This window comes from Cibotium barometz, chromosome 51, assembly GCF_041138505.1.
Source record: "Cibotium barometz isolate CiBa-2024 chromosome 51, ASM4113850v1, whole genome shotgun sequence".
NCBI classification, from domain to species: domain Eukaryota; kingdom Viridiplantae; phylum Streptophyta; class Polypodiopsida; order Cyatheales; family Cibotiaceae; genus Cibotium; species Cibotium barometz.
The window spans coordinates 44722745-44745886 of NC_141096.1; the positions used below are offsets into that span (position 1 = coordinate 44722745).

A 23142-nucleotide genomic window follows, 5' to 3' on the forward strand; every position below is an offset into this window, starting at 1 on the left:
TTTTCCCCAAGTTTAATCATTATGTGTGTTTCATTCGAAGGCGTTTTCCCCAAGTTTCCTTTGTGATAACACTAACACTGGCATCACCATCTAAGTTTGATGTGATTTTTTCTCTTTGTACATAGTAACATGTATTACCTCAATCTAGAAGTAATGTCTCTTTTTTTTTGTGGCACTTTGTTAGCTTCCCAAACGAAAACTTAAGCTTGATCGTGACTTGGTGAGTACTTTGACGTACCTGTGGAGGTTTCCATTGATCCAATCATTAAGGATGGCCTCCTAGAGGTCTCAAACTAGCATTTTGGATTAGTTCAAATCTCTTGGGGATATATTTACTTCGTTTATTATTACCACCCTTTTGTTTTATTGTTTTTGTCTTCGCAATAGTTCAACCATAAAAAAGAACACCCTTGTCAAGTTAACACACTTGTACCTCACATCACCTCATTTCTCAGGGAAAGGATGCCAAGGTTTTTGCCACCCTCTTCTCATCATAACTTTTTCTTAGATAAGAAGATTAGCTAGATCCTGAAAGAGTTTGCACAGTAACTTCTTCTTGTGCTCAAATTTGAACCACAAGTGTATTATTCACATTAGGGTGGAGGATCAAGAGTGAGGTTAGCAATCAAGATCAACCCACTACTTTATGGGTGGGTATAAGATAACTTGTGTTTTTCTTAAAACCCCTACGCACTACTCTCATCACTTTATGGATGGTACACATACCGATAGCTTGTGCTTGACAAGGCCACATGCACAAGTAACCTTGTTTGGACATTTGATGGTATTACTTAAGACTAAATGGGTTGTGATGGATTCATGAAGGTTGGGATTGCCCTGAAATAGGTGGCACACACATGTGTGCATAGTGGAACTTAACCTATAAGTGATTTTTATGAAACCTTGTGGTGGGCAAGGAGGTGCATATAGTTTTGGATATGGTCAATTGCCACACCTATGTGTAGGTATCTCACTAATAATAATATTTATTTATAGATGGTGGTATTGGTTTATTGGGATTAATAAAACTTGGTCAAATAGGTGACGCCACTTGTGTAGTGTAACATGGTCTTAACCTAGGAGTGATTTGACACTTCGTCCAAAGGTTGCAAAAGGATGTTGAGATATTTATGGATGGATTAAATGCCACATTTTATGTGTAGGCATCATGAATAATATTGTTTATGATTGTTGGCATTCTAAGTTGATTGGGCTTGATAAACTGGCAACATCACACTATCACATGTGGCCTATGTAAGGGGCTCCTCTTAGCTTGTACCATCATACAAGTAAACTAACAATGTCCTCTTTCTAATACTAATATCAAACCTTCATCCTACCTTTTAGTATGCAATCTAAGGTCTCGACTAAGAAGCATAAAGGATGAACCATATGTCCAAATCAAACTAACAACTAACTAACTTTATTATTATTTTGTATGTCTTGTGTTGAACAAGATGTGTTTGGTTGTCATTAAGAATATAAGGAATTCTTTGGTTTACTTTACTATCCAAACTACTCATGCTCTATCCTAGTAAAATTATGTGTGGAAGGAGATTGCCCATTTGGTACGTGTGAAAGTTTGTGAGATTATGCAAGCATGTAGAAACACAAAAGTGAAGCATTTACATAACATAGGAAACAAATTTTACACACTTACTTTTAGAGAGTAGGGTGGAAGGTGTCTTCCAATTCCTACACATGCAATCAATCAACACTCTCATGGTATTCAAATCCTATGACAACTTAGGATGTGGATAAAAAAGACTTTTGTGCACTTCACATATGTATATTACTAAAAACAGGAATAGGGGAGCATAGACATAGAGCCCCGATTTTGGGGAATTTTGATAAGCATAAAAAAGACTATAAAAAACCACATCATGTGGAATCATAAAGCTTTCAAGATATAGGAAATGATTTATGTCACTTTTTTTCTACCATCTTTATTCCTCGAGAGTCTAAATTTCCTTAGCTTGTAGACTTAATGTTAGTGTTCATGACTTACAATGTTGGAGATTAAACAATGATTCCATATCCTTTAATGTGATTGAATTTAATAACATGGTATAACTCTCCTTGCCTTTACATATAATTGCATTTTATAACATCAAATGTCCTTGCCTTTACATATGATTGCATTTTGTAACATCAAATGCTCCACATTTTTATTACACATATATTGAGGGGGAGAATGTAGCATTCAAAGAGCAAGACAACCTGATTGAGGAAGGTAATACTCCAAAGACATCCAAATTCTAAATATATGTTCTCCTAACTTAACTTCAATTCAAACTGTTAAACTATATATATGACTTTTTATTTTCGATGAGAGAGTTGGTGGGTGATCTCATCGAAAAAGAGAGACAACGATTGAAAAACGGGCAAAGCACACCATATTACACAAAAAAGACCATGGCTTCACGACGCATGTCACCGGTGGCCTAAGTGGGAAGGCATGTGCTTCCCATAGCAGGGATAATGTCATGGCCTAGTGGTAAGGCATGTGCTTCCCATAGCGGGGATAATGTGGTGGCCTAGTGGTAAGGCATGTGCTTCCCATAGCGGTTTCGAATCTTTTGTCATCGCACTAGTCATTTCGCACACGGGGAGAGTTGGTGGCTGGAAATGTGACATCGATAGGCCGGAATTTTCACTTTTGTGTTGGGCCGAGTTTACTTTGTGGCCCGAGTTTATTAAAATAATCTCGGACAAGCGGTGGGCATCTGCGCGAGTTTACTAAAACGGGCCGAGTAAACTTGACAAGCCTAGTTGGTGGCCGGAAATGTGACGCCGGCCCGAAATTTTCACTTTTGTATTAGATCAAGTTTAGTTTGTGGCGCGAGTTTATGTAAACTCGACCATGTCGATGGGCGGCTGGAAGGATCTGTAGCCCCGCACTAGCACTCCATCCACCCCGTGTTGAGAGACAACTATAAATTTGCGCACTGGGGAACTGGTGACTGGAAGTGCCGGTGGGTGCCGGCTTAGACAGGGGGGAGCCGGTTACGCGCATTCCGCTTTTGAAACTTTACCTCGTCTCTCGATTCGATTGTCCGCCTTCGAGACTGAGCAGGCAGCTATCAGAAGGGTCAAATCGGAAACGCACAACCGTCAGAACAGCACATCGCCTTAGGACAGGGCATCAAAATCAGCTGGGACGAGCAGCAGGTTCGGGCATCATCTGAGATCTGCAGATGTCTGGGTGGGAGAGAGTGCGACCCTCCCACCGTGGGATGCAGAGGCTTGACCAACACCATGGCGCGGAGGTGGACGCCCTCCACCATGGACACCGGACAATCTATTGCAACGATCCCTTCCAAAACCAGGCTTTCAAATTTAAGGTACCTCAAACCCTAATCCCGCCTTCACCCGCTATTAATACATATCACACTTTCATGCTAGGAGGTTGCACTGTCGTCAATTCTTTCAATTCATTTGGATTGAGTTCATGCATCTTACTGCTTTTATTTGCTCCATCAGAAATATGAGTTTTTTGAAGCTGAGAACTTAATCTTTTCTCTGGGAAGCCTATCCACACTCAAAAACCTCAGTGAATCGTTCAACAGCATAAAGGGTTTAATGGTTAATGGCACAACCCATAGATGATTGCAATACCTTATGATGGGAGTGGAGGAGAGGACATAGATATCTGGTCTTAAAGGAAAGCACAACATCTCTTGCATGAAAATACAACCGAGGCTGATGAAAACTGAGTAGAGCTGCCATACAACCATGGCAGGAGGGATTCAAAGGTGAAGTGCAACTTTAAATATGATGAACATGGCCTAATCTATTAGAGTGGAAGCAAGGAGCTGCATCAAGCAATAAGACAAAGGAGTTGCAAGAGGCTGTTACTCCTCATTGGATGCTCACAACTACACGTGGTCCACTGTCACATACATGTCATGTGGCGTGTATTCAAGACAAGTTTTTTAGTCCCTGATTTTTACGAAGATGGAAGTTGAGAGAAAGCAAGAAGTCTTAGGGGCCCATGAGACTAATGATGATACAAATTCTGTGAATATTGTGGTGGGAAACGCATAGCATAAACAAAGCATAAAATAGATGGAAACTGCGAGGGAGTGTCAAGTGTAGGTGCCATGTGGACATACTTTTATTTTAAGTGTAGGGACTTGAGGCACCTTTTTGGTTAGAGTTGTGCATTGAGCATATTTTGTGAGCCCTAGTATAAGGACCAATGACTAGTTCCCATCAGGGTAGGACAGGGTAGGTGGGTAAGTCAGTTGACCAGGGCAAAGCCTTGCACAATGTGGTCATCTACTTGGAGTAGCTTATTAGGTCAAGGCTAGGTGCCAGACATACGTGTGGGGGCAGTTTACAAGGCCAAACATGTTGCTGGACAACCCAAGTGCAGATGCCACTGAGTGTGGGCAGCTGTCTGGGAAGATTCGGACCCATATAGGAAGGTTGTACAGGGTGGGCAAGAGGTAGGACAAGTTGGGCAGTGTGACATACCCACACAATATCAGGCTGGACATGACCAAATGGGCATGGACTAGGGGCTGCGCTGCTTTTCTGCAGCCCATATGAGATCTCCCTGATGGTGGCTATGCACACACGCACGAGGACTGATTTTCTGCTCTTAGGGTTTCTACATGCAAAAACGACCATGGAAGAATCTCACACTTTTTGCATATACCCTCCCTCTCTCTCTCTCTCTCTCTCTCTCTCTCTCTCTCTCTCTCTCTGTGTCTGGGAGCTAGACCAGCTAGCAGCACCTTTTTTACTATGCGGATGGTGCTAGATGCGATAGACAGGATACAGAATGGAAAGGCACAAGATCATGATGGGCTAGTTGGAGAGCACTTCTCATATGCACGAGACACTTTGGCTCTGCTCATCGTACATGTGTTTAATCGTGCCATTTGTGAGGGTTTCCCGACAAGCTGGATAGAGCATATCATTGTACCACTCTTTAAGAGTGGGGACCCCATGGTACCAGGCAACTACAAGACGATCATGATTGTTCATTACTTGGCCAAATTATATGGCTCTATATTGGAGTCGGAGCTGAGCCGATGGGCGGAGAGGCATGGTCATCGAGCACATGGACATGTTGGCTTCAGGAGAGGATTTACTACCTTGGATCACACACTGATACTTCGGGCACTTGAAGGGGGCAGGGCACAGAAGAGAAGGATATACTGCTGTGTTGTGGACTTCCGCAAAGCCTTCGATACCGTACCACGTGCCAGGCTTATGCACAGATTGCATGACATTGAGGTACTCGAGGATATACAGTGGGGGATATATGCTTTGTATGAGTCTGTGACAGGCAGAGTCCAAGCTCCAGGTGGACTATCTGATAGGGTGACCAGCACGATAGGGGTGAAGGAAGGATGCTCGCTATCGTCCACCCTCTTTGGACTGTACATTGATGCGGTCTCTGATTATGTAGACAGATTGGGAGGCCCAGGGGCATGCCTGCAGGGGTGTTGATACCCATCTTGTTATATGCTGATGATATTGTTCTAATCTCAGACTCTCCGGAGGGATTACGGTCTACAGAGACACCTGGATGCATTACAGGCTTTCTGTGCGGATAGAGATCTGACAGTGAACCTTGGGAAAACCAAGGTTATGGTGTTTAACACCACACAGGCATGGGTGACGAGATCAGAGCCTTAGTTCACTTTCCGAGGGGAGCTGGTAGAGTACGTCAAGTCATACGTCTACTTGGGAGTTACTTTCACAGGACCACGTTTCTCCCTGAAGGAGGCAGCAACAGCTAGATTAGCTCGAGAGCATGCAGCCTTGGGGGCACTTGAGAGGCAGTGTGCACACATACAGTTTCAGGAGCCACGCACCAAATTGTGGCTATTTGATACGCTTGTCACACCGACCCTCCTTTACGGAGCTCCAATTTGGGGGCCCAGTATACATCACAGATCTCAGAGAGGGACAGATGAGGGATGGAGGCAAATGGAGAGACCACTGATTATGATGATTGCCCGCATGATTCGGAGCAAATCATCAGTACCACATGAGATTGTTCGGGCTGAGCTGGGTGCCCCACCAGTAGTAACCAGGTGGTTACCTTTTTACAGCGGCTATGGGAGCTCCCTCAGCAGAGGTGGCATTGACCTCATCCATACAGTTGGCAAAGGATGGAGATACTCATTGTTGGTACGCTCAGATGAGATCATGGTTTGACCTACATGGTTTGCGGATAGAGGCACTACCACCCTTTCAGTACAGTCTGGATTGTCCATTTTTGGATCACACCCGCTCAGAGCAAAACCGCGTGATCAGGATGGATATCATCAGAGTGGACATAGAGAGGACATGGAATAGCTCCCTTGAGCCCTTGGGCACGAAAATGGCTCATTACAAGAGCCATTTTCTACACCTCTCACTGGATGATTTTATCACCCGCCCGGCGTACATGGATGTACACCTATCACATGGGATACGTTGTGCCATTGGATAGATCCGGACCTCATCACACCAGGTGGGGATTGAGACAGGGCGATATGTGCATCAGATTTTGGATGTCCGCATTTGTCAGCTATGCAACCAGGAGGTAGAGACAGAGGAACACTACATTTGCCAATGTACAGTCTATTATGAGATCCGAGGGAGATATCACTGCCTCTTCCGAGAGGGTTTTGGACCGTTACGCAGGGTCATGGAGTTTGAGGATCAGAGATGCCTGTGATTGTTTCTACTTGAGCTCAGGAGACACAGAGAGACCCTCTTGGTAGACAGGAGGCCGAGCCATGATGTACCTAGACAGAGGACCCTAACAGATTTGTTCAGCACCAGCACGAGCAACCCAGCCCACACCCCTCCTGATACCTCCTCCATTGGGCCATCAGGGCACCGACCACGCTCCCAGGGAGTCACCACTGATAGAGCAGTTATCTTATGTCGTGCTTGTCGGCCACGCCCACCAGGATCCTGACCACGGCATCCTCACCATTGCCAGATCAGAGCCATTATTTTTCGGCATCGGAGGCGCCTACCTCTCACTTCTATGACCTCTCCATTCTAGACAGCACCATGACGGAGATACTTGATCTAAGGAGAGGGCAACACTTCAATTGATCAGCATACATGGATCTACCTGATATACATTTTTCAGTAGTTTCCAGTATTTTCTACTCAATATCATCTCGGAGTCTTAAAGTTCTGTTCTTATAACTGTAGGACAACTCAGTTTATTGTACTTTTTAGTCTCATTTAGTTGTTCTCTTTGATGAGACACCAACTTCAGATGTACTCTCAACTTTGGTCTCATAGGCCACTATGGCCTCTTAGAGACGTTAATATATCATATCATTTCATTTCATCTCTCTCTCTCTCTCTCTCTCTCCCCCTGTCAAATCATTATTATCCTCTTAACTTCTCTCTCTCTCTCTCTCTCTCTCTCTCTCTCTCTCTCTCTCTGTGCCTTTTCACCTTCCTTATCTCCCTAGGCCCCTCCGCCTTCCTCTTCTCTACCGCCCCCGCCTCTACCCCCCTCATGCTTCTGGACTCCTTGCTTATCATCCCCTCTCCTTCTGCCTTTGCACCCCATTCGCACCCGCCTCCTCCTTAGAGCTTGCCGTCACCCCTCCTTGCCCCTCTAAGGTCCCCATCTCTTCCCTCGTGTGCCCACCTTGCCGCAGCGCCCCCTTCCTCGACGTGTTCCACCCCCTTTCTCTCTCGACCCCTCCACCTCTGTCCTTGTGCAGCCTGTCCCCCCCCCCCCCCCCCCCCCCCCCCCCCGCGCGCGTCTGTTCCTTCTCCGCCTGAGTCCCTCGTGCAGCCTGCCTGGCTGTGTGTCGCAGCACCCTTCCTTCTATGCTCTCTCTCTCTCTCTCTCTCTCTCTCTCTCTCTCTCTCTCTCTCTCTCTCGCCGCCACCCCTCCCGCCTGCTGTTCCCCCTGCTCGCCGCCGCTGCCTTGCTCGCTTCCGCCGCCTGCTGTTCGCCCTGCTCGCTTCCGCCGCCTTGTTCGCTTCCGTCGCCTTGCCTCCCGCCTGCTGTTCGCCCTCCTCGCCGCCGCCCTGTTCGCTTCCTCCGCCTGCTGTTCGCCCTGCTCGCCGCCCCCTCTCTGTTCGAACTTGCTGTCACCCCCTCCCGCCTGCTGCCTTGTTCGGTGTTCGCCGCACAGTTCTGCTGGCAATATGCTGGCCAGCCTATCTATCCGTTAGGCTGTGTGCCCCCCTTTCCCCACCCACCCTTGCTCAGGCCCCCAAGGCAGTAACATAACTCTCTCTCTCTCTCTCTCTCTCTCTCTCTCTCTCTCTCTCTCTCTCTCGCTTCTTCCATGGCTTCCCCCTTGCGCAACTCGACGAAGGCGACCTTTATGGTCACAAACAAGAGGATAACAAATGTGGAAAAGGAGATGAAGGAATGGAAGGCAGAGATGGAGGGATGGTGGAAGGGGAAAGCCAACTTTCTCCAAATGGTATTCAATGAGGGTAAGCGGTGGAAAGAGGAGAAGGAGGACCTCATAGCAGAAGTCAGAGACCTTCACGGGGAAGTCAACACACTCAAAGGCGTAATTTCAGCTCTTCAGAGGGAGCTTGCAGAGGCCAAGGCAAATGGTGGACTTGAAGAAGGTGAAATTCAGCCATCCATGATAGAAGAGCTCAAGGTTATCAAGGAACAAGTACGGGCAATTAAGGAAGAAGAGAAGCAACACGAAGCAAAGACTTCCTCATGGGTGGAAGTCATCACCAAGACTCAAAAGAAGATGGATGAAGCGGAGAAGTGGATAGAGGTCGCCAAGAAGGGTAAAGGTAAGGAGATAACAACCCCTACACCTACAATCATTAACATGACTTTGGAAGAGGAACAACGAAGACGTACACGTGTTTTGCATGTGAGGATTACCGGCCTTAAAGACGGGGATAAAGTTGAAGAGGAGGTGAAAGAGCTTATGGTGTTGATGGGGATTGACAGTCCGGCACACGCAAAAGCCTGGAGAGTGGGCAAAAAAAGCGGAGGCAACGGAGAAACATCAAAGGAAAGAGTGATGGGAGAATTAGGGTTAGGTTATGTGGGAGACATACACAGAAGAAGCAAGGGAGAGAGAGAGAGAGAGTTGTGGGGATAAGTCAACTCATGAGGCATGAGTGTGTGACTCCCCTATCACACATGTATATTGCACTAGTACACATAGTGCACTTAGTACATTAAAAGTACTAAGTGTACTATGTACTATAACTTATGGGCTTGTACACACTATAAGGGTGGGCATAACGCCTTTACCCCAACAACCTCCCACTTAAAGGCAAAGTGCCCTTAAGTAAAGGAAAAGAAAAAATCAGCATGTACATGATAATATACAAGGCCATATCAAGGCTGAAAATGGCCTCATCCAATGCCCATCAAGTGTCTGCAATGAGCAAACCGCTCCGGAGGCAAACTCTTCGTCAACAGATCCAGGTTGTCATCCGTATGAATCTTAACAAGCTGAATTTGCTTGTTCTCTATCACCTCTCTGATGAAGTGATACTTCACATCCACATGCTTCGTCTTTGCATGAAAGACAGGGTTCTTTGCCAACTGGATGGCACTCTGACTATCACAATGCAACAATGGAATATCCCCTGTATAGCCCAAATCAACCACTAACCGAGATAGCCATAATGCCTCCTTGCAAGCCTCTGTGGCTGTAGTAGATAAGGCAATGCACTTCTGCATCCTGGATATCCATGACACAGCACCTCCTGTGAATGTAAATACATAACCGGTAGTGGACTTCCGGTTATCTGGATGACCGGCATAATCCGAATCCGTGTAACCATGCACTAATGCATCCTGTTTGCCAAAGCAAATGCACATATCCTGTGTGCCCTTCAGGTATCTCATGACACCTTTCACTGCTTCCCAATGCTTCTTGCCAGGGTTGGCCATGTATCTAGAAACCACTCCCACTGCAAATGCAATGTCCGGCCTAGTAGCAACCATGGCATACATGAGACTGCCACAAGCTGAAGCATACGGAATCTTGGCCATATCAGCCCTGTCTCTATCCGATTGTGGGCTGTCCATAGCACTGAGTTTCACATATGGAGGCAAAGGAGTACTAGTCTTCTTCCCCCCGTCCATATTGAACCTCTGCAAGACTTTGCCAATGTATTCCTTCTGAGACAAATACAACACATGCTGATTTCTGTCCCGAAGTATCCGCATACCCAAAATGTGATTTGCATCACCCAAATCCTTCATATCAAAGGTTTCATGCAGCCTCTTCTTCAAGGCATCCATCTCTTTACGAGATTTCCCGGCAATCAACATATCATCAACATACAAGATGAGGATCAATAGACTGCCATCCGAAGCTTTCTTGGTGTACAAGCAGTGATCTATGTCACTTCTCTTGAATTTCTGAGATTTCATGAATGTATCAAATTTATGATACCATTCTCTTGGTGCCTGTTTGAGTCCATAAAGACTCTTTTTCAGCTTGCATACAAGCTTCTCCTTTCCACTCACTGCATAACCCTCTGGCTGCTGCATATATATCTCCTCATGGAGATCACCGTGAAGAAAAGCAGTCTTCACATCCATCTGAATCAAGTCCAGATCATCATACGCAACCAAAGCCAACACAGCTCTAAGTGTGGTCATTTTGACCACTGGAGAGAAGATCTCATCAAAGTCCACACCATATTCCTCCTTGAAGCCCTTAGCCACTAACCTGGCTTTGTATCTGGCTTTGCATCTGGTGCAACTTTAAGCCTGTATACCCACTTGCATGGCAAAACCTTCTTGCCTGCAGGCAAATGCACCAACTACCATGTTCCATTTTTATGCAGAGAATCCATCTCTGACTTCATGGCACGCTCCCATAGAGCTTTGTCTGCCCTCTGTAAAGCCTCTTTATAACATGAGGGCTCCCCACAGTCAGTGAGCATCAAGTAGTCAACCCCTGGAACAAACCTGTCAGGGGCTCTGGAGGGTCTAGTGGACCTCCGTACCCAATGACCATCATTTGTAGGTTGCTGTCCAGCCTGCATATCACCCATTGGTGGCTCCTGTTCCATGCCATAAGGCTGAAAAATCATGCCCGGTATCTCCTCCAACTGTGGTATATCCATAGGGATATCTTCTGCCATCTCTGGCTGTCCATTTGGACCATTTTCAGCACCATTTAAGGGCTGGTTTTCCTGCTGTAATGGCTGATTTACAGCCCTTTGTTGTTGTCCATGATGTCCATCATCATCAAAGATGACTCTGCCAGGCTCCTGTTGCCTTGCAGGCTCCTTATGCATGCATGTTTCATCAAAAATGACATCATTGCTGCGTATGATCTTTCTATTCATGGGATCCCAAAGTCTATACCCCATTTCACCTCTGTCACCATATCCTAGGAATATGCATTTGTGAGACTTAGGATCAAGTTTGGTGCGCATTTCCCTGCGTATGTGCACGTACGCAACGCAACCAAACACTCTCAAGTGCTTGTATGACGGAGGCTTCCCTGTCCATACTTCTTCTGGCACTTTCCCACCAAGCCTCGTGTTAGGTGACCTGTTTATAAGGTGAACGGCTGTCATAACAGCTTCAGCCCAAAAACCATGAGGTAATGCAGCATGTGACAACATAGAACGGACCTTCTCCTGAATGGTCCTGTTCATCCTCTCTACTGTCCCGTTTTGTGGAGGATCATAAGGAGTAGAGAGCTCCCTCTTGATGCCTTTAGCATCACAAAAGTCCTGAAACTGTTTGGACATATACTCTCCACCATTGTCGGAACGTAAAGCCTTCAGTGTTTTGCCAGTTTGATTCTCAACAAGAGCAACAAACTTCTCAAACACTGAGAATGTATCACTCTTCAAACAAAGAGGATAGACCCACACCTTGCGTGTGGCATCATCTATAAAAGACACAAAATATTTTGCCCCTCCCAAAGAAAGCTGAGGCATCTCACATACATCTGTATGCACAAGCTCTAACTGAGCATCTTTCTGTCCAAGAGCTTTCTTGTGGGGGCACTGGAGTTGCCTACCATATATACAATGCTCACAAAACTGAAAACTTGAAAACTTTAGAGAAGGCAAGTAACCCAAACGAGACAATTGCTCCATTCCCTTGACACTCATGTGTCCCAACCGGCTATGCCACATAGAAATTTCCGGCAGCTCGGTTGCATTTACATTAGCATGGTGACAAACACTTGCATGCATGAAGTAAAGAGTGTCCACCTTAGAGCCTCTGGCAACAACCAGTGAGCCCTTACTAATTTTCCACTTTCCACTACCAAATGTGGTAACATAATCAGCATCATCAAGCTGTCCAGTAGAAAGCAGGTTCTTCTTGATCTCAGGCACATGCCTGACATCATGGAGCATAAGCTGTGAGCCATCTGAAAACACAAGCCTCACATCACCTCTGCCAAGAATCTTGCATGCATGGTTATCACCCAAATAAACCACTCCTTCATTGCCAGCAGTATACCTGACAAACAAGTCTCTGCAACCTGTGACATGAAAGAAGGCACCTGAATCAATGATCCATGAGTGCATACCATGACCACCTGTAAGAAGTGAATGGGCATCAAGTGAAGAAGTAAATAGGACCTCATCCTCACTGCCACCTGCATGTGACACATTGATTTCTTCAATCTTGACTCCACTTTTGCCCTTTGGCTTTACATCTTTGGCTTCATCCTTCTCTTTGTCTTTGCCTTTTCCCTTTTCTTTTTGATCATTTTTCCATTTGTAGCATTGCTTTTTAATGTGTCCCTTCTTGCCACAATAATGGCATTCCAAATCCTTTTTGGAGCGAGACTTGCTCCTTCCCCTTTCTTGGCTTTTACCCCTTTGCTGGGATCTCCCACGTGCATTCATTGCATTGGACTTTCCAACAGAGTTGTTTTTCCTGTTCATCTCTTCTTGAAGAAGAGCACCCTCAACATCTGCATATGACAGCATAGCATTCGAATTGCTAGTGGCTGTCCTGAATGTGTCCCAACTCTCTGGCAAAGTGCATAACAGAAAAGTGGCTTTGAACTCATCGTCCATTGCCAACTTTTGATTAATGACCTGGCTGACTATACCATTAAATTCATTTAGATGGGCTGTCATAGACGCCCCTTCCTTCATCTGAAGACCTATGAGTTTCTTCAACCAATACACTTTGCTTGAGGCACTTTGTTGGGCATACAAGTCCTGCAATCTCTGCCACATTCCCCAAGCTGTCTTCTCTTCACGAATGCTGAAAAGTAATGAGTCTGACACAGACAACATGACAGTAGATCTTGCCAGCTCATCCATATCTTCCCACTCTTCAGCAGTAAGAGAAGCGGGCATCACACCCCTTTCTTTGATAGGCTTGTGCTGCTTTTTCTGGAGCAACACATTGTAGCACTGGGTTTGCCAAATATCATAGTTATGTGAGCCTTCAAGCTTCTTGATGTGAAGCAATGAAGAGCTCTCACCTGTGGTTGCCATAGCAATATGCAACCTGTCAATGCCTGACTCCCTGCAAAATGTGCAAACACTGCACCAAAAGCACACAAAGGGCTCACAGTTTTTCTCCCAAGCTTTATCTCCAACTGCGGAAGCACAAATGCAACTTTTCTCCCACTTTATGTGATGAAAACACCAAAATCTGGTTGCTGCAGATTTTGGACAGCACCTTAAATGTGCTCTTTTGCCCTTCCAAAGTACTGTACAGCAGTACCAAGTGCTCACCAATGATGTACCAAACCTGTACCGACAAGTTCAGCAGCTGAAATTGAACCTTTTGGTCACTCAAAACAGTGTACAGCCATGCCAAAACATGCACAAAGCTGTGCCAAATCTGTACCAGCAGGTACAATAGCAATAAATGCTCTCCTGGCTGTCCAAATGAGTGAAAATCAGACTTTTACAGTCCCGAACACTGCATACAACAGTCCCGAACAGAAATTGGGCAAAAGCCCCTTGACTGCAAGCTGATTTCTGAGGATTCAAGGCATAAAAGTCTCGCCTGCTGCTTTGCCAAGCTCAACAAGCATACGAACTTGAAAATCCCCTTGAATTAAGATCAATTTCTGATCATACATGGTACATTGACGCACATGAAGGCATCCAGAGTGTTCACGATGCTTCCCCTTGGCCACAAATACATCAAATACATGAAAGCCCCTTGATTTACAGGCACATTGAGTGCTTGTAAGGCATCAACACATTATCCACAGCATCAAATGCGATTGCCTGCATGCAAATCAACCAAATCGGCACAAAAGCCCCTTGATTTGCACTGCAATTTGCTGCAATTTTGCCCAAATGTGCGATTTTTCACATCATACAGCATGTATGAGTGCTTAATTGCACAATTACATCAAAAGCCCCAAATTTTGACATCCAATTTCCTGCAAATTGACCTTGATTGTGACCAATTTCTTGCAAATTGATCCTGATTGTGACCAATGTCACCCAATTTTGCCAATTTTGCTCAAAAATTGAGCAATTCGGCGCCTGTATCTGCTCAATTAATGATTGCACCTGCTCAATTGCAAGTCCCAAAAAAAAATTGAGGAAAATACCTTGTAATTTCTGATTTTTCTTCAGTTTGCAGGCTGAATTTTGATTGCAGATGCTGTTGCAGGAGAGGGGGGCAATTCTTGCTGATGTTGCTGCAGAAAGAGTGCTCTGATTGAGGAGGTGGTACAGGCCAACGGAGCACTGAAGGATGCCATGCAAGACACTGCGCTTGGGCTCTTGTGAGCTGTGCCAGAGGTTCTCCAGCACGTCGTGGCATTTGTAGTACTCCCCGCGATTGAAAAGCCCAACCCCACGTTCGAAGCTCACATCGGAATCTTCAGATTCGCTGTCCTCGTCATCACTCCATCGCCAACCAGCGGGCGAGCAGTCGAGCAGACCAGTTGATACGCCTTCGCCCAATTCGACGCCTGTTAGCCAATTCACTTGTGTTTGCCTTCGCTCAAGCCTAGCGCTTCTTCGCTCCACGCTGAAGGGCCTTCGCCTATGTTTCGCCTAGCGCCAGCCGACGCCCAGCGCTAGGCCTTCGCTCACCTGCCTACGTGTCCGCTTGGGTATGGACACTTGCCTTGTAGTCGACTGTGTATCCACTCGCTGCTCACGCTGAAGGGCCAGCGCTGCTTCACCGTGTAGAGCTACCACACTCGCCTGCGTGCCTGTACTGCCGAAACGCTGACACGACTGCAGACTTGTGGCTTATGCTACACGTAGAAATGGCTGCGAGTGTTGATGCCCTGCAGGCCTTGCTGCGAGTGTTGATGCCCTGTAGTATGACAGCAGCAAAGCAAGCAGCTCGTTCAGCTATCAAGGAGAAGAGGGAAGAGGGAGGGATCACTAAGCTCTGGTACCAGTTGATGGGAGAATTAGGGTTAGGTTATGTGGGAGACATACACAGAAGAAGCAAGGGAGAGAGAGAGAGAGAGAGAGAGAGAGAGAGAGAGTTGTGGGGATAAGTCAACTCATGAGGCATGAGTGTGTGACTCCCCTATCACACATGTATATTGCACTAGTACACATAGTGCACTTAGTACATTAAAAGTACTAAGTGTACTATGTACTATAACTTATGGGCTTGTACACACTATAAGGGTGGGCATAACGCCTTTACCCCAACAAAGAGCTCTCATACTTCGCTTCCCCTCTATTGAGGCGAAGGAGGAGTTCTTGAAGAGACGACCCACTTTAAAGAATACAGGCATTTTTCTTGGTGATGATCTTACTCTTTCACAGCTTGCACATATGAAGGAAGTCATGCCAGAGATTAGGGCGGCAAGAGAAAAGGGAAAGATGGCATTTTATAGAGAAGGGAGGGTGGTCATCGTGGAGCGACGCTCTACATGACGGTGCGAGACCTATGGGACCAAATTAAAGCTGGCAGCCTGGAACTGCAATGGATCCCTCAGACTTGATGTAGGTGCCTTTGAGGACAGCTTTAGAGATAGAAGAGGCATATCCACATACTCAGCCTGGACAGAGACAACGTTCTGGATGTATGCCCCAGAACAGCTGGTATGATGAGGAGTGCAAAGAAACCAGAGTCCGACTGCAGCGGGAGGTTGCTTTGGGAGTCACTACTCACCGACAGTCACGTATTGCCTTCCGACGCCTTGTGCGAAGGAAGAAGCGGGTCTTCCTTGCTCAGCTAGAGCAGGAATTATACCAGCTGTTCTTGAGCCAGGATTCGAGGGAGGCTTGGCGTCTGTTTCATGAGTCCTCCCCTGCTTTGGCCATCACTTCTACAGAGGTCTGGGGTAGTTATGCAGCATCTCTATACACTAGGCAACCAAGTTGGAACATAGGCTGTAGAAATGCTGAACCAACAATATAATCCATATACCTCTGTGTGGGTATTGATTCTTTCCCAAAAACCATGGGTCTTCATGCGATAGAGTTGGTATAGCAAGTACAACTCTCCATTCAGCTGGTATAGCAGGTACAATGGTTGGTACAGTAGGTACAATGGCTGGTACAACAGGTACAACGATTGGTACAGTAGGTATAGTGGTTGGTACAGCAAGTACAATGGCTGATACAGCCGGTACAATGGCTGGTATAGGCGGTATAATGGTTGGTACAGCAAGTACAATGGCTGGTAAGTACAGTAGGTACAAGGGCTTGTACAACCAGTATAGTGGCTGGTACAGCAAGTACAATGGCTGGTACAGCAAGTACAATGGCTGGTAAGTACAGTAGGTACAAGGGCTTGTACAACCAGTACAGTGGTTGGTACAGCAAGTACAAGGGCTGGAAATCATAATAAATGATTAAATACCCTTGCCTTCAGTATTTCTTTGCGATGGAAGCCTCCAAAACAGTCCCCAACAGCCGGTATTCTTCATGGGCAGCCTTCAAGAGAGAGAGAAAGAGAGTAGCCATCATTAGGGCAGCCTGTAATGGTGGTGGAGGCTAGTGTGTAGCAAGAGAGCCTCTATTAATGAAGAGAGAGGGCTCCAATTTATAGATTTGGGCCTCCCATGAGCTAAAATGGCAAGAGAAGGCTACAATGACAAGTGGAGAGCCACACAATAGCTGGAGTGACAAGTGTGAGGCCACTTGTCTCACTTTGATTCACTTTCTTGCCACATGTCCCAATAAGAGATGGGTTCTCCCACAATCTTTACCTCTAAAAATATCCCAACTAGTAGACATTCTGTCATAGGCACTTTGCCAACTCTTGGTATCTGCTCAATTCTAGATGTAATGACGCGAACATAATTTCCATCAGAGTCGGCCAAAAATAGCAACTCTCCTAAATTTTAGGAGTGTGGTCCTTTGTATTCTAGGATAATCCCCCATTCCCAAAGCTTGTACTTTCCAAATATTTAGACATCCTGGAGTCCACCAGACCCCTTTCATACTGGGAAATGTCAAGGCTGGTGACAGCCCCTCAGTTGGTTATCGAATACTATTGTACTTATCTAGAAAGCGGGTGACCCCATGGACCCCAGCAACTACAAGACTATCATGATTGGTCACACCTTGGCCAAGATTTATGGTTCGATTTTGGAGCATGAGCTTAGTAGATGGTCAAAGGAGCAGAGCACCAGGGAAGGCAGGCTTCAGGAGAGGGCACTCCACACTAGATCATATATTTACACTATGGGGGATCGTTGAGGAGGGGAGAGCTCACGGGCATCGGATATACTGTTGCTTTGTGGATTTCCGCAAGGCTTTTGATACCATCCCACAAGCTAGACTGATGAGGATACCGATGGATATGGGGGTGCCAACAGAGATGCTTTGGGGGATCATTACACTCTAGGAGTCGGTCACAGGCAGAGTACGGGCTCCAAGAGGTGACTTAGAGATCATTCACTTCACTATTGGGGTGAAGCAGGGCTGCTCCTTGTCTCCTACTCTATTTGGTCTATACACCGACGAGATCTCGGATTACAAAGACAGACAGGGAGGACCAAGAGCACATTTAGTAGGAGTCTTGATACTGATCCTCTTGTATGCAGATGATATTGTTCTTATTTCTGATTCACTAGAGAGGCTGCAGGTGTATTTGGATGCATTACGGGCCTTTTGCAAGTATTGGGACTTCACTGTGAACCTTGGAAAGACCAAGGTCATGATCTTTAACACCTCCCCACAACGGATAGGACAATTTACATACAATGGAGAGCCTGTGGAGTATGTTACCTCATATATATACCTTGGGATCACTTTTGCTGGACCTCAGTTCTCGATGCGGGAGGCGGCCGAAGCTAGATTGATGAGGGGATATGCAGCCCTTAGCTCGCTAGAGAGGCAATGCTCACAAATACAGTTTCAGGATTTGAGGACAAAGCTTTGGCTATTTGATACTCTAGTTACACTTGCAGTACTGTATCTGGGGTCCCAGCTTATACGATAGGAGAAGATAGAGAAGAGAGTTGGCCGAGATAGATACAGAGGAGGTATATGATGGGTGGAAGCCGATGGAGAGGCCCCTCGTGCATGATTAGGAGTAAGCCATCAATGCCACATGAGATTGTGCGGGCAAAGATGGGGGCTACATCAATAGTGACAAGAGGCTCTATTCCGGACAGTGACATACTGGCATAGGCTATGGGAGCTTCCACTAGATAGATACCCTCGGCTATTCCTCGAGACAGCTGACACTTGAGGGAGATATGAGAGCTCTTTGCTCATGTACCTAGATTAGATTTTATAGTTCTAGATTTTTGTTATTTTTCTTTATTACTATTTTGTACCTAGGATGATGAACCTCATGGATATGATGTATCCTTTTGGTCTTACAGGTCATTTTGGCCTTTTGAAGATGTTAATACAACTCTCTCTCTCTCTCTCTGTGGCAAATATCACGAGAAAAATACCTGGGATTCTTGACGTACTTGCAACCATGCGTGAGACATGCAAACCTTGCTTTTTTGCCTCCGTGTTTAGACTCGTTGTGATACCTACTGTAAGATTCTCCCAAGAAATGACCTAAATTAGAGGCTTTATACAAGGTTAGTAGAGGTTTGGTTGCATCAAGGTCCAACCTTAGGGGAAAATTGGTCGTTCCACCTTAGACTTGTATACCTAACATGGGATATGTCCTGGTGGTATGGGACACTAGTACCTATTTCATGTAGGGTCTCCTTCTAAATCTATAGACTGATGATGTTGTGGTTTGGGAGTAGAGTTGGTTACTTGTCCCAAGGTTAGATTGAAGGCCAAATCTTTAGTCAATCAACTTGCTTTTGTGACAAAGCTTACGAAAGTCTGAGAAATTCAATCAATCGTGTCTTGATAGGACAACTATGAGAGCTGGTTGATAGGATCTCTCAAATTCGAGAACTTGTTATATTGTCTTGAGGAATCTCCGAGCATTGTTGAGATTCTAGTAACTATTGACAATAAAGCTTGCCTTGAGTTCACACCTAATTTGGTGGGGTGAAGAGTAGGTTGAACCAATTTGTCTGTGACAATTGGTTGAGATAGGCTACTTATGCTTTCCATTTGGAGATCAAGCAGAATCCATAAGTGCTTCTTGCCTTCATTATGGGTTGCTCTGGGAATGCGAGATATTTGGATTTGAAGGTAACTTGGGAGAATGTTCATTCTTTGCAAGCAAGTAACTTCAGCTGAAATCCTTTTCTACGAGCCACGAGCTCAATGGTAGGATGGAGGGGTCTAGCTTCGTGTGGGTTTATGGGCACTTTTCTATTGCAAGCTTTCTGTTATGTCATCGGATCTCCACTGGGGACTTCCATGGGAATAGATTCTGTGTGGTAAATGTTGGAATTTTGAGTGTCTAAGTGGTGTGAAAGGTTGTTTGTAGTTTAGCATCCTCCTAGGTGTGAACGGCCCTTATTAAGGTCTAGGTGTCACCGATAGGGGATGGGACCCGAAACAACAATAATAGACCAACACTTTAAATACCAGATATAGAGCATGAAAAACACAGCGAAAGAACCATAAACAATACAATAACACCGCACTAAGCCGGAACAGGGGACTCAAAACAGTCCCATAACCAGCTCATAATCAGCCCATAAACTGTCCATAAACAGCCTGGTATGGTGCCCAAAACAGCCCCGAGTTCCGTGCCAAATTAGCCCCAAAACAGAGCCATAAATGAGCCCCAAAAGAGCTCTCAAATCAGCTCCATGAACAGGCCCAAATTTGCCCATGACAAGGCTAGAGGAGAGAGAGAGAGCTGCCTGTGTACGGCCAGCGCAAGGGATCATCACCAAGAGCTACTGTACGGCCAACGCAACAGAGAAGAGAGAGAAAATCTGTAGTCGGCCAGGAGAGGGGAGAGAAAAACTCCAAGAGGGATGCGCATGGTAAAAAGAGAAGCCCCTAGCTCCTTTTAATGAAGTCGACTAGCTATATTTGAAGTGCATTTCCCCTTTGTGCCAAAAATAACTGGGTTGGCCCAAAAATAGTCGAACTTGCCCAAATGTATCAATTTTAAAGCTTTTCTTGGCTTGTACTCCAAGTTTTAGCCAAAAATATCAACTTTTATGCCTTTCTTGGCTTGATGTCCAAGTTTCATCTAGGCGCCTCATTTGTCCACCTGTCCATGTCCAAAATATCATATGTCCAGCCCGTCCTTAATAATATGTGAACACACCGACTTATAAGTCACTTTATTGATACAAATCCCATGGTGCCATGCTGTGTGGCCATCTTCTAGGCCAAACCATGCCAGCAAAATGGCCTAGCTTTCTTCTGTGGAAAATCCCCGTTCACACCTTGGTTCTGTTGAGTGTGTCAAAACTGGTGGAGGGAGCAAATGGCGACATTGCCTCCGTCTCATAAACCAGTTGTCCGCAACTGTATAAACTTGATACCACTGAGATATCCTTCAAGTATAGCAGATGCACTGCCAATCCATGATATTTCATAATTCCGACATTAAAGCCATAAATCCAGATCCACGATTCGACACTAGATACGGGCACAAGAGCCAACTGTATCAAGAAAGAAACTTTATCCATATCCTCAGTCAACAACTTTGATAATAACCAGACATAGGCACAAGAGCCAACTGTGTCCCAAAAATTTATAATTCCATAAGCTGGATAATAACTAGATACAAGCACAAAAGCCAACTGTGTCCCAAATATCCATGAATCCAAAAGCCAGATAATCAATAGACACAGGCAAAAGAGTCAAATGTGTCTCAATATCCATAATTCCAGAAGTAGCTTTAAGTACTTGCAAAAATAAAGAAGCAGCATACATAGCCACAAAACATCTTGCCATGCCATTGGACTGCATGAGGGCACCACCCCTATGATCCATACGCATGCCTAAGCCATATGGTTCACCAAGACCCTTCCATAAAACAATACATGCTCGCGGGGTTTTCCCTTCCACGAGGCTACAGTCACCAGAGCAATTGCCCTTCCATGAGTTCATGCAACACTCACTAGGGTTTCGACCCTTCCATGAGTTCACAGAAAGAATTCACTCACCAGGGCTACTACCCTTCCATGAATGAACATGCTCGCCAGGGTTTCCCTTCCACGAGGCTTCACTCACCTGGACATTTGCTCATCCATGAGTTCATGTTATCACTCACGAGGGCTACCACTCTTCCATGAGGAATCTAGATCACATGACCCTTGGCATAGACATAAGTCCCCAACCAACAAGGTGTCATGTCCACTCTACCACATGCACTCCATGTCAGTACCTACAACATACACTTTGGAGGAGAGATGGACAAATGTTCACTCTACCACATGCACTCCGTGTTGGTACATTGACCACACCCCTTGGAGGAGAGGTGGGCTCAAGTTCACTCTACCACGTGCATTGCGTGGTGGTATGCTGATCATAGACCTGAAAGGAGAAGTGGGCTCAAGTGTAGAACAAAAGATGAGAATGAGTCGAAGGCATAAATATCTTGGTTCTCCATAAACTTGTCAGCAACAGATAGTTTTACAGGCATTTCGGTCGATAAAAGAAATCCATAGAAAAATCCTCGATTCATGAGATATCCATGAGTTCCATAAGTCCATTGCATCCCAAATAAAGGGAGCCAAAAACATACTCCATCCAAGCAAAAGGAGCCAAAAACTTAGTCCATAATCCTCGGTCATGCTCGTATGAAAAACCATGTAAACCAGGCTTTTCAACCATAATGTTTACCTGAAACAGCGCAAGGCAAACAAACAACACACAATTCTCCTTGTACAGGCATACAAGGTTTAAATGTCCAAAAATACTTGCAATAAATTGCAAAAAGCATCAACTTTGTAAAACTCAAAGTATATACTTAGCTTTTATCTTTGCCAGGTTCGTCATGAAGCCAAAATAAATATCTCCTTAGCATACACATAAGGTATCTTGAGATGTAGCTCCATATAGCTTGCTCGTAAACTTGATTTATAATCCACAATAATCCATATGGAAAGAGTGCGGAACACGGGCACATAAAACCAACTCCATATTTCGAGGATAAAATTTGTGAATCCATAAATCCTTAGATCAAGCTGTCTACTGCTCATGCTCATGACTACTTCCATAAGCTCAATAGCAAAACTATTGGTCAGTGTAGTCCCCACTTCTGATCTTTTCTCTTTCTCATTGCTGGAAGGAAGCCTCTTGCTTCCGAGAAAGCCTATCTCTGATACCACTGTCACCGATAGGGGACGGGACCCAGAACAACAATAATAGACCAACACTTCAATTACTAGATATAGAGTATGAAAAACATAGCGGAAGAACCATAAACAATACAATAACACCGCACTGAGCCGGATCGGCCACTCCCCCCTAGGAACTTCTTCATTCGCATAGAAGCTTTTACACGATAACAAGGTGCGGGTGCATACAACACTGGATTTTCCACAAAGCATGAACACAACACTTGCTCAGATCTCAGCCTGAAGCCAAGATACAAACACAGCACTCAAAAAACCATCCGGAGACTGTCAAAATAGTCCCATAACCAGCTCATAATCAGGCCATAAACTATCCATAAAACAGCCCTTAAACTGTCCATAAATAGCCCGGTACGGAGCCCAAAACAGCGCGGAGTTCTGTGCCAAATCAGCCCCAAAATAGAGCCATAAAGGAGCCCCAAAAGAGCTCTCAAATCAGCTCCAAAATCTGCTCCATAAACAGGCCCAAATCTGCCCATGACAAGGACAATCCCCCCTTGGCAAAACATATAGGTTTGGGAAAAATGTATGATAAAATGAAAAAGAGCTTCTATTGAAAGGGCTTATGGAAGGATGTATTGCA

The 23142-nt window shown here is 45.4% G+C and overlaps 1 protein-coding gene across 2 annotated transcripts in view; it reads left to right on the plus strand.

Annotated features, from left to right (window-relative positions):
- The first annotated feature begins 2843 nt into the window (after positions 1-2843).
- ALA3 (aminophospholipid ATPase 3) overlaps positions 2844-23142 on the plus strand; it is a 122440-nt gene continuing 102141 nt past the window's right edge. For both annotated transcript variants that reach the window (XM_086788043.1, XM_086788042.1), the window contains exon 1: positions 2844-3344. In XM_086788043.1, the coding sequence (XP_086644169.1) occupies positions 3198-3344 (147 nt within the window). In that variant the 5' untranslated portion in view covers positions 2844-3197. The remainder of the gene's footprint in view (positions 3345-23142) is intronic.